The 14770-nt window shown below is 41.1% G+C and overlaps 1 protein-coding gene across 2 annotated transcripts in view; it reads left to right on the plus strand.

Moving 5' to 3' along the window:
- The first annotated feature begins 534 nt into the window (after positions 1-534).
- The window catches only part of NFE2L2 (nuclear factor, erythroid 2 like 2), a 28531-nt gene continuing 14295 nt past the window's right edge, over positions 535-14770 (plus strand). Inside the window, exon 1 of one of the 2 annotated variants that reach the window (XM_032238899.1) lies at positions 535-791. In XM_032238899.1, coding sequence (XP_032094790.1) covers positions 771-791 — 21 coding nt within the window. In that variant the 5' untranslated portion in view covers positions 535-770. Of the gene's footprint in view, positions 792-12545; positions 12713-14770 lie in introns of those variants that run through there. The other variant, XM_032238907.1, reaches the window with a different exon arrangement.

Below are 14770 nucleotides of genomic sequence, written 5' to 3' on the forward strand. Positions count from 1 at the left end.
GAAGCAAGACATGTGGGCAAGACCTGGCTGCCGCCTTTCACTGATGTCTGGAAGCCTAAAAAAAAGGGCCAGAGCCCCCCCCCCCCAAGGAGCTGCCCCTCTGCCCGTTTAGGAGAGGAACCAGGAAAAGCAGCTGCAAACAGCAACCGCTGACTTATCCCTGAACCTTCTGGTGTCTGGACGGTCTCAATCCCACCCATCACACTTTTCCAGTCCGTTTCTTGAGACAGTAAGAGAGGTGGAAGGAACCTTAGAGGTCGTCTAGTCCGACCCTCTGTTCCCTTTCTGATTGACAAGCTCAGCGTCCTGCCGCTTTCTCGCGCCTCTCCGATCTCCTCGGGAGGGAGGGGGGGTGTCCAGCCTGGCCCCAAGGACCTGAGGGGCTCTAGCTGTCACCCAAGCGACCTTCCAGCGGGCGAGACGGGGGGAATCGGCGGGGCTTCCCTGCTCTCCGCCAGGCAGCTCCGGCGACCTCGTCTCCGCCAAAGAGGAGGGGCTCCTCCTTCCTAAGCTGCCTTCCCCCACTCGAGGCCAGCCAGTGGCTCGGGAGGAGCGGGGCGGGGCAGCCGGCGGTTTCCCGGCAGTTCTGGGACGTAGGAAGAACGGAGGGCCGAGAAAGCGGCTGGCTGGGTGCGGAGAAGTTCAGTGGGCGGTGGCCGACGATCCGGAGCCTTCCTATCGCCGCGCTCCGCAGCTAGCTCAAGGCGTCTGGGAACGGGGAGTTTTAAAGACGCTGCGCTGCTGCTGCCGTGGCCGGCGCCCGGTTCCCCATGGAAGTCGAGATGCCGCAGGTGAGATTCCAGCTCCCCCGCGGGCAGGGGACTGTCTGGCGGCAAAGGAGAGGCGGGCATTTCCCCCAGCGGAGCATTCCAAAGAGCGGGATTGTTTTTTTTTTTGGGGGGGGGAGAGCGAGACGGTTTAAGAAGAGAATGTACTTCTCTGAAGTAAATTGGACCTAGACTGGGTCGCGTTAAGCAGAAGAGGTTCCGCCCACTCTTCCTCCCCCCCCCCCGGCCGCCCTCAGGCAACTAACGCCGGACTCTGGCTTCAGCCTAGGACCCGCCCTCCTCTCGTGATGTAACAATCACGTTGCACCGCGCTGACTCATCGGCGCCTCTGCCGGTCTGGTTGGCGAGATAAGGAGTGGGGGCGAGTTGAAGGAGTGGGAAAGGCTTGGGACTGCGTAGAGGGGGATGGTGACTGTAGAATAGAGCTGGAAGGGACCTTAGAGGTCTTCTAGTCCAGCCCCCTGCTCAAAGCAGGAGACCCTGTGTATAAGTACAAGTGGCCGTCGGGTCTCTTCTTAAAAAACCTGCAGGGGATGAAGCACCCACACACCTTCTGCGGATGAAGCAGCGGGTCCCCGACGGGAAGTTATTTTAATACGCGTTTGCCCCATCTCCAGTCCTTCGTTTGTGCGATACCTGCAATTGGGATGCTTAAGGTGTAGTGTGCCGCTTGCAAGACACCCACTCGCCCCGCTTCCAAAGAACTGCAGAGGTGAAGGTTGAGGACAAGGTTGGCTGCGGTTCCAGGAAGCTTGACGCAAAGCAAGAGTTCGTTTTGAGTGTTTACACAACTTATAGAAATGCGGTGTCTTCCGTATTGTGATGATGGACATCAATTCTCGCCTTGTTGTGTGGTGAATGTAGGCGCGCTCGTGGAAGGCTGGGCTATCGATGGCTACCCTTCTCCTCCATCGCTGGCCCTTTCTAACTCCTGGGTTAATACAGCGGGGAAAGTCTTATTGTAAACGCCTCTTCCGTGTTATATAATGAACGTTGCTTCTGATAGCCAACTTGTGACAATGTGCTGGGGGAACTTAGCCTAGATCTAGCGGAGCTCTTCCCACTTTCAGCTCTGGGATTTTTTGTTCCCCCCCACCAAAAAAAATCTGGAACTTTCTGGTAAAAGATGATAAAAACAGGGTTTGGGCTAAATATCTTTAGGCAATTTGCAATGTCAAAGTGTTTCAAAGAGCAGAAAGGGAGGGGGGAGAGAGGAAAGGAGAGGGAGAGAGAGAGTAACAGGGAAAGAGAAAGAAAGAAAAAAGAAGGAAAGAAAGAAATAAAAAAAAGGTTTGTTGTGGCCCAAATTCTGGTAACTTTTTTGTTTTGTTTTTCCATATGAATGATTGTGATGTACTAAATTATAATGAGTTTAATTTGGATTATCCTATCCATGAAATTACCATAAAACAGGAAAAAGGTAAGCATTTTGTAAATACTACATGGAAGTTTATTTTGCCATTGTGAAATGGGCCAGGAATCAGATATATATTGTCTGTAGACCCCAAAGGCTAGAAAAGGGTTTAAAGTTGTATTTTCTCACGTCAGAATTTACTTGAAATATAGATGTGCTGCTTTGCCGTATATGTACAAACATCCAAAACATTTATTTCAAATACTGACATGGTTTTAACATAATAAAAAGTATACTCTGCTTTCCCCACCCCCCCAGTAAAATAAGTTTTAAATTGTTATAACCCGTTGCATGTTTACTCAGACATAAGTCCTGTTATGTAACTGTTGTCTCCCCAAAGAGGAACACTAATGTCAGAAATAAGGAGAAGTAAAGGTTTATCCAAAAGATTTCTGATAAACTAATCTAAAATAAAATCAGTATAGATGAGCCTTATAAAAAAGCAAAAACATACTTCAAAATTCAATCAAAATATTCTAAAATTTTAGTTTAAAAATTCACAGGTTCCACGGGGTGTCTTCCATTCATTGAGATCCATGAGAGTTTCTTCATCAGAGGAAACTCAGAAGAAAAGTTTGTTGTTGCTGTTGCCACCAAATTCCTTATGTTACCACTTCCCACTGCAGGCTGTTTTCAATATTTTGGAAACTTCTAAGAAGGATGATGAGGAATTGGCAAAAGTCATCTGCGCCCTTTTTTTCTAGCCACAGAATTTTAAGTCAGCCATAGAAATGCTGCAACATCAGATACTAAATCTTGGAGAAGTAAATGGCATTATAGGTAGTTCTTGACTTAACGGCCACAATTGACCTCATTTTTTTTGTTTTGAGACATTTAAGTGAGTTTTTCCCCATTGTATGACCTTTCTTGCCATAGTTAAGTGAATCACTGCAGTTGATAAATTAGTAACCCGCTTGTTAAGTGACTGGTTTTCCCATTGATTTTGATTGTCAGAAGGTCGTAAAAAGTGATCGTGTGACTTTGGAACGGAACAACAGTGATAAGTATGAACTAGTTGCTGAGCATCTGAATTTTGATCACATGACCAGGGGATGCTACATAGGTTGTAACTGAAAAAAGGTCATAAGTCACTTTTTCAGTGCTGTTGTAACTTTGAACAGTCACTAAATGAACTTTATAAGTCGAGGACTACCTGTACGTACTTTCTCATCAAAGCGATGAAAGTGTTGCTTGCTTGCTTGCCTGGGAAAGATATTTTATAAACACAGGTAACCCAATTAAAATTAACTTTCCTTAAATCACAACAGATCTAATCTCTGAACCCTTAAAGGGTCTGTGTGTGTGTTTCATGTCAGTTGTCAAGCATCAAACATACAAATAAGTGAAACCATTATTTAAAAAACCCTCCCTATAAACCTTGAGATATTTTGCCTTAAATTCTGAGATTCTTTTAAAAGTTTCTTAAACGTTTGCATACAATGTGGAATATGCAACTGCTAAACCTGTGCTTAAAGAATACTTCTATAGCATTAAGCCTAAAACTGAATATATCCCATCGTTTCCAAAATCAGACTGACTGCAAATAGGTATATGATGCTCAGGAAAGAACAGAAGGATTTTTTTTTTACATCATTCTTATTTCCCTAGATTGAGGTCTTTTTAAAAGAATAGGGTAGTGTTTTCTATCTTCTGTATTCTCAAGTATGGAAACAAGCAATGCTATAGTAAATTTTAGCCCACAGGTTGGGCTAAATATCTTTAGACAATTCGCAATTTCAAAGTCCTTCAAAGAGCAGGAGAAAAAAGGCCTTTCGTGGCCCAAATCCTGGTGACTTTTATGTGTCCTGAGTTATGTATGTGCATGATTAAAGGAGGTTTTCCATACTAATGCTTGTGCTTTATTAAATTATAATGAATTTAATTTGGAGGATCCAGAACACCATGTGTGTGAAATTATCATGAAATAGGAAAAAGCTTGAATACAAGGCTGATGTACATGTAGCAAGGGGGTTAGACTAGAAGACCTCCAAAGTCCCTTTCAACTCTGTTATTCTATACTTTTACAATCTATAAAAGAGAATTTGGTCTATCACTAATTTACAGTTTAAAGCAGGGGTCCCCGAACTTGGCAACTTTAAGACTTGTAGACTTTCAACTCCCAGAATTATCCATCCAGCATAGAAACACACGGAAACACAGACTTGTAAATAAATTACCTTGGTGTTTCTCCCTCACCACCCCATTGTGCATTTGGTCTCTTAAGACTTGGCCTTGGACCTTCAGTTCTATGGTGGTGTTAATTATCTACTTACCTCTAAGTACAAAGATTGTCACTCTCAATTGTTCCATGGGAAGCCAAGTATGGTGGTAAATAAGGAGAGATAAGTTACAATTTCATAAGACATTTGTAATATATAGCTTTGCTGTTTCACAAGAATACTAAATGTATTAATTTTATGCACAGAGATAAAACTGGGTAAAAGAATAGCCATGACGTATTTAGGTGAATATGGTTCCTGGCTACTGAATAGTTATGGTTTACAATATTGGATTGACGTGTAGCAAGAGTGGTCACCTTTTCTGAGGCATGTCAAAGTTTTCAATGAAATTTAAGATCTCAGTAGTTGCTCCTGCCTGCCTCAATTCAGGAATAGTACCCAGTGCTGTTTACAGGTTGTCCTTTTTGTACCAGCAACTCTTGAGCAAACTTTTGTGGCTCAAAATTTTGCTCTTGCTAGAAATTAGAACCTACACCACAACTTTGCATGTTGGATGGGGAAATTGGAAAAACTGAAAACCACTTCTGCATTGCTACCAATCCCAACTTAGATGTGTGTCCATGAAGTCACCAAAAATCAACTTTGTGGGAAATAACACATCTTCTTAAGCTTGTACTTGTTGTAACTGCACAAGGCAAATAACTTGCCTGATTAATTTTTGATAGGGCCCTGGGAGTTTTGAGAGTCATTATTTTATCCAAGCTGTGGATATTTGTTACGACATTCAGAAAAGTAACAAATACAAAAGGAGAGGCTTTTCTTTGTGTGGCAATTTTATAAAACAGAAGATTCCCACATGAAGTTGATCCTCTAGGCCAAGACAAGCTGAAACACTTGGGTTTATATGCTCATTTTTGGATTCTTATGGAAGTTAGGCAGTTGCCAGGAGTCAACATTGACTTGAAGGCATAAAAAAATAAGTTATGTCCAGTTTGTATAGGGTGGTGTAGATGCTTTGTGCAGAACAGAAATAAACTTAAGACTGTAAAACTATTTGATTGCATCACAGTGTTACATTGGCTGGTAGGGTAAATAAAATTGTGGAAAATTTCCTGTATGCAGAAAAGAAATGGCATGAATTTTGGCCCTGAAAACAGGACTATGTCCTGGGTGAACAGAATATTACTACTGTGACTTTAAACTATAGTAGCTACATTCACACATTAGACTGAATCAAAAAAGATTTGTTTGGTTTTGGCTGAACATGTCCACTGAGAAGGTTAGAATTTATCAAGTACATTATACTAAATTATATCAACCATGGTTTGTTGAAGGAGGAAGTTGCCCATTAACCTTTGACAATAGACTAATTACATTTTCAAACAGCAAAATTAATATCCAAACCTGAAATAAAATTATGGCTAAGGTAGAGCACTACACTTTGATAAAAGGGATGCAAAATGTTCTCCCAATTTGCATTGTCTCTTGTTTCGCTTTTCCCACCAACTGTGGGAACAGACCTGGAGAACTAGTGAGATGTCAGAAGAATGGAGAACAGTAAACACAATACCAAAAAAGGAAAGGGGTGGGTGGAATCCAGAACTACAAATTATTTAAAATCTATACTGAGCATGGGGCTAGAACAGATGGTCAAACAGCATGTCTGTGAACACTTAAGGGAGAAAATGTCACCAATACTGTTAGACTAATCTCTTCTTAAGATGGAGTGGCTAATTTGGTAGACAAAGGGAATGCAATGGAGGTAGTATAACCTGAACAGAGTAAAACATGTGACAGATTTTTTCCTGATAACCTTTGTGGCTATAATGGATAAATGTGGAGTAAACCATGTTTTGATCTAGTGAATTTTCATCTGATTGGATAACTGCTCCAAAGAGACTTTATAAATAGGTGTGCATTATCCAGAACTAAATATTGAATTGTGAGTTGACATATTTAGAAATGATCCAGATGATGGAATAGAAATGAAGCTTATCAAATGAACTGATTACACTAAACTAGTTATTAGCTAATACCGTCGAGGATAAACTAGGTATTGACTAATAGAGGACAAAAATCACAATTTGAAATTACCTCAGAAATTTGAACTTTGGGCGAAAAGCCAATGGAAGATGTTAACTCTGAAAAAGGCAAGATGATAAATGCATAGTTTCGGAATTGTGGCTTAGTGGGTTATATGTATGAGAAGGATCTTACAGATCAGCTGAATTTGATCAAGCAGTTGGTTATAGCAGCTACAAAATTGAGCTTTAGTAAAAGAAGCATTGTGCCCACATTGCAGAATGTAAGCATTGCAAAGATCTCTGAGGTTAAATCACTCTTGCAATACTGTGATTCAGGGCATTGCACTTTGAAAGAAAGAGAGAGGTTCGAAAGTGGTTTGGAAACCAACTCTATGGGAAATAGCCAAAGGATCTCACATAAAATAAGGCATAGAGTAGTGTACAATTAACACGGGTATTCACATGTATAGTAGGGTTTCCTGCCTGAGCAGGGGTTTGGAATAGAAGACTTCCAAGGTCCATTCCAACGCTGTGGTTGTATATTCTAACTAAAAAGCTGCTAGATGCAAGAAGAGATGAATCTGTTCTTTGTTGAAAGTAAGAGCAAAATATGGATTAACAGATTAAATGTAAGGAGAAAGAAGAGTCCAATTGAATATTACGAGGAATTTCTTAATGATAAGAATGGTAAGCAGTGGAACAGTTTTATTTTGCTTTATTTTATTTTTGAAAACTATAAAGCTTCCCATCTCACAAGAAGTAATTTTGGGTGGCTATATAACAAATTAGAAAGATGAGAAAAAGCTAGCGGTTTCCAAAGTTGATTGGGATGTCTACCTCTCTTGAGGAAATGTAAATATCCCCACTTGCAGATTGTTCATTTAGTGACCATTTGAAGTAAGGACAGTGCTGAAAAATAGGGTTATGACCATACAGAACTCAAACAGTGGTGGGTTGCTCCCAGTTTGGCCGGATCGGATGAACTGGTAGCGGCGGTGGGAAGCTCCACCCACCTGCCTGGATGCTTCTGTGCATGTGCAGAACCTTCTGCGCTTGTGCGAGTGTGCATGTGCACACGAACAAACCGGTAGTAAACAAAATGGAAACCCACCAGTGAACGTAAGCATGGACGCCTTATATTTCAAATTCACCATTGTGTCACTTAGTGACCAAGTTGCTGGTCCCAATTGTGGTCTGTAAGTGAGTTCTCTCTGTAGCGTGTTCATCCCCTGATTAGCAGCTTGACCGGTGACCTATAAATTTATTCCCACTCATACATCCCCTGATTTTGTGTGTTTGCTTTAATTAATGGCACTGAAGTTTTTATAATAGCACAAGTCTGGATTTTAAAAATGTTGTTAGTCGTAGCTTCCCTAAAATGGCCCTTTTTTGTTCTTTAGCGTGCAAACTTTGTGTTCTGAGTAGCAGAACAATATCGAGAGTTGTGCAATCATTTCTTTTCCCCAAAGGCAGCTTTGTTTTTGGAATGTGCCTTTTCAAATACGAACTCTAGAAGAGAGGTATGCCAAGATAAAAGATTGCAGTTGTAACCTATATTTTGAACTGACTTTTGCATTGAAGATATTAGCTTGCTTCTAATACAGCAACTTTTGTTATCAGAAATCAAACAGAATAGAGGAAATAAATTTTTTTCTTGTTAATTAAAGGAATAGTTTAAAAAAAAAGTTTCTGAACCAATTTCGTTGTATTTAAGTACAATGACAATAAAGATTATACTTATACTTGTATAATTAAAATATTTTTCCATATAAAAATACATCGCACAAAATATTCAATTATCAATCACTTCTAAGATCACTTAGATTTGCTTTTTACTTAGCAAGAGATGTTAGGTAACATAGCATGATACAATGGGTCCAATCACAAAATAATTATTGTTGGAGGGCAGAAACAGAACGTTGTTTTCATGTGTCAGTTCTCAAAATATTGAGAGCACCCCTCTTGCTCTTAATGGTCGCTCTCTTATTCATAGACAAAATACAGAAGGAATAGGGAGGGAAAACAGAAAGAAAAAGAAAGAAAGAAAGAAAGAAAGAAAGAAAGAAAGGGAACATATATATCCGCCTACTGCCAATTACCTCCACGCGACCTATTAGATCTCATCGATTAGGCCTCCTCCGAGTTCCATCTGCCGGTCAATGCCGACTGGCAACTACGCGGAGGAGAGCCTTCTCGGTGGTATCTCCGACCCTATGGAACAATCTCCCCGTGGAGATTCGTACCCTCACCACCCTCCAGACCTTCCGCACAGCCCTCAGAATCTGGCTATCCCGTCAGGCCTGGGGCTAAGACTGTAACCCGCCCGAATGGTATGAATGTTGTGTTTTTAATTATGTATTGTCTTTATGTTAAAAGTTTGTCTCCCCCTCCCTTTTGGGTTGTGAGCCGCCCTGAGTCCCCCCAGGGAAAAGGGCGGCATACAAATAAACTTCTATACTCTATACTCTATACTCTATACTCTATCCTATTTATTCACGTCAAATTATTGGAGAAAATGATTCTCTTTTTCATCAGAAAGGTCTCAATTGCAACTTCCTTGAACTGTACAGGTAATCCTCATATAGTGACTACCTCGTACAGAAACAGTTCGCACAACAGTGTCAAAAAGTAACCTTGTGACCAATCCTTGCATATATGATCTCCATATAAAACTGCAAATCGAAGGAAAGCTGAAGAAAGATTATAAAAGCACTTGTGGTTTCACTTGGCAACTGTTTCACTTAATAACTGTGTTGCTGGTCCCAATCGTAGTTGTTTAAAAGAAGCAGGCCTGCCTGCCTGTACAGTGCCGGTGATTGCAGATAATGTCCCATTCTGTTACAAAAGGAAGATAACTGAATGGTTGCGTATTCAGTGTGGTTTATTTTCTGTGGTTTCCGATGGGTGAGCCTGTGCAGTTCTTGGCATTTTGAATTTATCTGCTGCAAGGCCAATGTGGGCTAGTCCTACTGTGGGGAATGAAAATGAAGATAACATGGATGAGATTGGAGATTTAAAAAAATGCTGAATTATAAACCTACACAAAGAAGTTCCCCGGAATAAACTTTTGCAAGTAAACCCTCAACCATTGTGAGGAGTGGGTGATTTGGAATGAGGCAGCATCAGTATAAGAGACTTCTTAATGCTTTTCCACCCCACAGATTCGCAGCCCACTTTGCTTTCCAACCACCGGCTTTCAGATACAGACTTGCAAGAGTGGAAGAAGCCGCTGGAGAGGAGAGAGTGGAAAAATTTTCCTTTGGCCATTTCCTATTATACAACCTTCCCTCCCGCCTTCCGTTTGCACATTGGACTATGCTTGTTTAAGTCTGCTGCCTTGCTTGGTTCACAGGGCACATTAGTCCATAAGCTCCCAAGGTGGGTTAAGCTATGTCAAAAACCATGGCTAGGTAGCATGTGTGAACGCAGAAGGTTTAATATTTACCCAGAAGGAAGAAGGTTTCTAATCAAGTACTTACCCACCAAGGCAGGGAAGTTGGTGTTGAAAGTTAGGGAGTGGTCAGGCGGTCCAATCATGTAAACAACTGTGTGGAAAGAAAGCAGAGATGCTGCTATTGTAGTTTCAGAAGGGAAAGAGGTTGGATGGGCTGGTCCTTCCGTTTTTCATTTTTTGTTTGCCAGTCTCTACTTGGGATGAGTTCTTGAAATAGAGATCTGCTTTACTTGTGGAGACTTGGAGGTGCTCCATTAAAAAATGTTTGTGTCCAACCTGCGGCCCACTACTGGGCCGTGGCCTATTGGCCACTGGGCTGTGTGAGTAGCTGGCTGGTGTACATGTATGTGGTACTCTGTTGCATAGGCACTTGCAACCTCACTCATGCGAGCACTCCCAGCCCATTAGTGTGGGCGCTCGGGCCCCCGCTTGAGTGAGCCATGGGTATTCATGCATGTGCACGTGCCTGCCCCTGCCACAAAACTATCCCCTATTTCTCCCCCTTTCCTCACTCCAGGCCGCCAACCCAGAAAGGTTGGGGAACTCTGCTCTAGACCTGGATGGGAATGAGAGGACAGTGAGAATAGGACTAGAAGATCTAACAAACTTACCATAATTTTTGGACTATAAGACACACCGGAGTATAAGACGCAATAAGATTTTGAAGAGGTAAATTTTTAAAAAAAAGTTTTTGCCCACCCTGGCCTCCAGGAGCATTCTGCAAGCCTCCCAAACCCTCTGCATGCCCTGTTTTTTTGTGAAAAACGAGGCATACAGAGAGTTTAGGAGGCTTGTAGTGCTCCTGGGGGCTGGGGATGGCAAAAACAAGCAAAAAATGACCCCTCACAGGTAATTATTTTTAATCCATAGACATTAAGACAGTTTTCTTTGGCTGGATCAAGTGCATGTAGACCAATGCATATGTAAGGAAACAGGCGAAGTTGTCACATGCGTGACCCGACAAATGCGCGCACGACAAAAGCGCACCAACAAAACCGTGGCGAGAAAGCCGCGATGTCAAAACCGTGCCCACAAAAGCGCGATTAGGGTTAAGGTTAGGGTTAGGGTTATTACCTTGTTTTCGCATTGTTTGTTGGCGCGCTGTTGTTGGTGCGCTGTTGTGGGCGCGATTTTGACGTCACGGCTTTCTCGCAGCGGTTTTGTCGGTGTGCTTTTGCCGTGCGCGCATTTGTCAGTGAACCGTCACATGCACTCATTTGTTGAGAAAAGGGATACATTTGTGAGACAGGTTCTTGAAGAGCAAGGTTGCCAAATGACAAAGTAGAGAAGCTTGGACACATTTTTGTATGTGCCTTTATACGTAATCCTTGATGTACGTCAGTTCATTTAGTGACTGTTCGGAGTTACAACAGCACTGAAAAAAGTGACTTCTGACCGCTTTTCACATTTAAGTGCATCATCCCCACATGATCAAAATTTAGGCGTTTGGCAACTGGCTCATATTTATGACGGTTGCAGTGTCCCGCAACTGCATGATCACCTTTGTCAACCTTCTGACAAGCAACGTTAGTGGGGAATCCAGATTCATTTAACAACCGTGTTTCTAGCTTAACAGCTGCAGTGATTCACTTAACAACTGTAACAAGAAAGGTCATAAAATGGGAGAAAGTACACTTAGCAAATGTTTCGCTTAGCAACAAAAAATTTGGGCTCAGTTGTCGAGGTATAAGCTGCATAGCCTTTTTTTCTGACGTTTTGTGAGAGATTGTATTACATTCAGGATTGCTTTCATGTTGGGTAGTGTGCAGATAAGGCCTTAGTGTTGCACAGTTCTAAGCAGAAATTGGTTGCGACAATTATTAACTTTATAGGTTGGGTTAGAACAGTGCAGTCCAAGTGAAAAGTAGATATAGATTAATATCCTAGTTAAACTTTATTTTGGCCCCAACTGCCACATTCCATTCCAAAGGAATCTCTTTCTGTGTGTGTGCGTGCGTGTGTGGTGTGTGTGTGTGGTGTGTTTTTAAAAAAACCTTTAGAACAGTTTGAAGCTTGAAATGACTTTACACATGTGCACAAACATTTGCACACATAGTGATCAGAATGTACCTGATTGGGAAAGGATTTCATATAAATGTTGGTTAGGAGCATTAAAATTAGACTTAATTATTTCTGGAAATAATGCCTATATTGTGTATGCAGTTGACCAGAAAGAATAGTCAGACATCATTCATTTGTGCTTCCCAGCCTGTTGGAAACAAAGTTCATGGAAAAGAAAGTTTATTACAAATTAATGGATTTTTTTTTAAATGCTAGTTGAAGTATGACATTTTTGCTCTATCTCTTCTGCCTTTTGGAGGTGAGAAGCTGATTTGCCTGACTTGGGATGTTTCTCCCTGTTAATTTAAATAAGAGGAAGTTCAATTTCTCAAGTTCCTCTGGTTTTTCTTTGTTAGTTGTAACAGGGTTTTCCCCAGATTAAACCATCTGACATTGGCAAGTTACCCAATCCTTGTGGGTGATTGCTGTTAACCCATGTGAGAAGCTAGAGTTGAGCAGGGTTGAGTGTGGGTAGCAACCTTTTCCAAGAACGTCTGTGGATTGTGCAATCCAGTGCTTCCTCCCTGAGGTCCTACTTGTTAGTAGACAACCACAAGAATTGAGGGGAAGTGCCTTGTAAAACTTGTCACTGCATGTAGTCACAGAGAGATAAGAGTTGTCAGGAGATGTAGATCATAACTTTGTCCAACCGTTGTCTCTGGTCATTCTAGTTCTGCAGGTTTTTGAAGAGCTGAACAAGGACATTGAAAGCTAGATATAAATATGGAGAAAGGGCTAAATTGGATCCACCACTAATAATATTCTTGGTGGCCCTTTTGCTTCTGATGTTGGTAAGACTCTATGGATTTGTTTAAATATCTAATATTTATAAATAATTAAGGATAGTTAAACATTTTAACCAACCAAAACTAACTGGTAGTTTTGAACTGTAATGCATACCCCGTGCACCGCTGCATAGGGAGGGTTGTAGATGATTTATTTTTCTATTTGGAGCATTAAATAATGAAGGTGACAATACTGAATATATGCACTAATGGTGTTACTAGTTTGGTAATGAAACATCTGCAAGAAGACTACCATGCTCAGAGAGCACCAACGATATGAGCCATGGTGGCACAGTGATTAGAATGCAGTACTGCAGGATACTTTTGCTGCCTGCCGACTGCCTGCAATTTGGCAGATCGAATCTCACCAGGCTCAAGATTGACTCAGCCTTCCATCCTTCCGAGGTGGGTAAAATGAGGACCCAGATTGTTGGGGACAATATGCTGACTCTAAACCACTTAGAGAGGACTGTAAAGCACTGTACATCGGTATATAAGTCTAAGTGCTATTGCTATCCCACAGTACTGAATGTAATTGGGTCTCCCGGTATCACCACTGCACCTACTTTGCCTCCTGAAGATCTTATCAAAACATTAGTGTTTATTCTCTTAGCATGTACTTAAATGAACACCGAAGTAGCACTTAAGTAATTTTTTTTCTAGCGGAGATATATGAGATACATAATAGTTGTACATGGCATCCCACCTTCCCTCAAATTACAACTTGATTGACAATTTAAAAAGAAAAGAATGAAAACGGTGGAAAAGAACTTTGTTGTAAATACATTTGCATAATTGAATAAGGTAGCTTTGATTACTTATTTGTGCAGTACCTGCTTCTTTGAAGGTAGCTGTTTTTATCCAAAGATGTGCTCTGAGAGGTCCATGGGCAGTGTGCTATGAAAGATAAATGGTATAGATATTTCAGTTTGAGGGGATGAAAAATAAACAGAAGAAGAGGAGAAGGTATTACTGGTTTAGGGATTTTGTGTGGGTGTACAAGGAAGGGACTTTCCATATGTTTACATCATATGAATATGGGTGTATTTTGCTTCCGTTTTGACAAGCAAATGGAATATGAAGCATAGTACCCAAATTTGTGTCTACTTTCAAGGATGCATGGATACATGAATTGTTCCTGGAGGTTCATCACAACTTCTAGAATTCAGCTGTAAGGTGTACTTTAATAACACACCGTAGGAATATGATGTTCTGGCTATTCTAACCAAACCATTTGTTTTGTGTTGTCCTGGCCTAGGCATTTATGGATCTGGCACTAAAACGTGATGGATGTCACAAGATTTTGACTATCATTCACAATTCTTATACATAAATCAGTCTAATCAGATAGTTTTCTTAGTGTAAATTAGATTCCTAAACATACATAAGCATGATAAAATAGTAACTTGAATCATTTGTCTGGAAGCAGATGTATTTTCTACATATAATGGCTGCTATGTGCAAAATGATTTTTTAAAATATGGACAGAGTAAAATGCAGTTCTTAAACAGAGATAATTTAATTGGCAGTGTCCTTTATTGGTTGAGAAATTAGGAGAGATATTTTTTTTCTTCATGACTTGAATCTGATGAATAGTAATAGAAATAATAATGTAACAGCTGCCACAATAATCCTGAAAGCTATAATATTTGGACTTGAAGCTGTCTCAATGGTTTCTATAAAATTAAATACTGTTTTTCAGCAGATGTAATGATAAAAAGAAAAGTTGGATTACATTGAGTAACTAGAAAAGCAGATCCCGTGGAATTCAGGAGAGCTAAATTTGGCCAAAAGCTAGTTTCCTTTATAGCAATAGGACTTAGACTCATATACCGCTTCACGGTGTTTTACAGCCCCCCTCTAAGTAGTTTACAGAGTCAGCATATTGGTCCTCATTTTATCCACCTTGGAAGGGTGGAAGGCTGAGTCCACCTTGAGCCGGTGAAATTTGAACTGCCAAACTGCAGTTAGCAGTCAGCGGAAGTAGCCTGCAGTACTGCACTCCAACCACCGTGCCACCTCAGTTCTGGAAGGCTTTTGACACCATCCTAATATATTTATGTT

The sequence above is a fragment of the Thamnophis elegans genome, chromosome 1, assembly GCF_009769535.1.
Source record: "Thamnophis elegans isolate rThaEle1 chromosome 1, rThaEle1.pri, whole genome shotgun sequence".
Classification (NCBI taxonomy): Eukaryota; Metazoa; Chordata; class Lepidosauria; order Squamata; family Colubridae; genus Thamnophis; species Thamnophis elegans.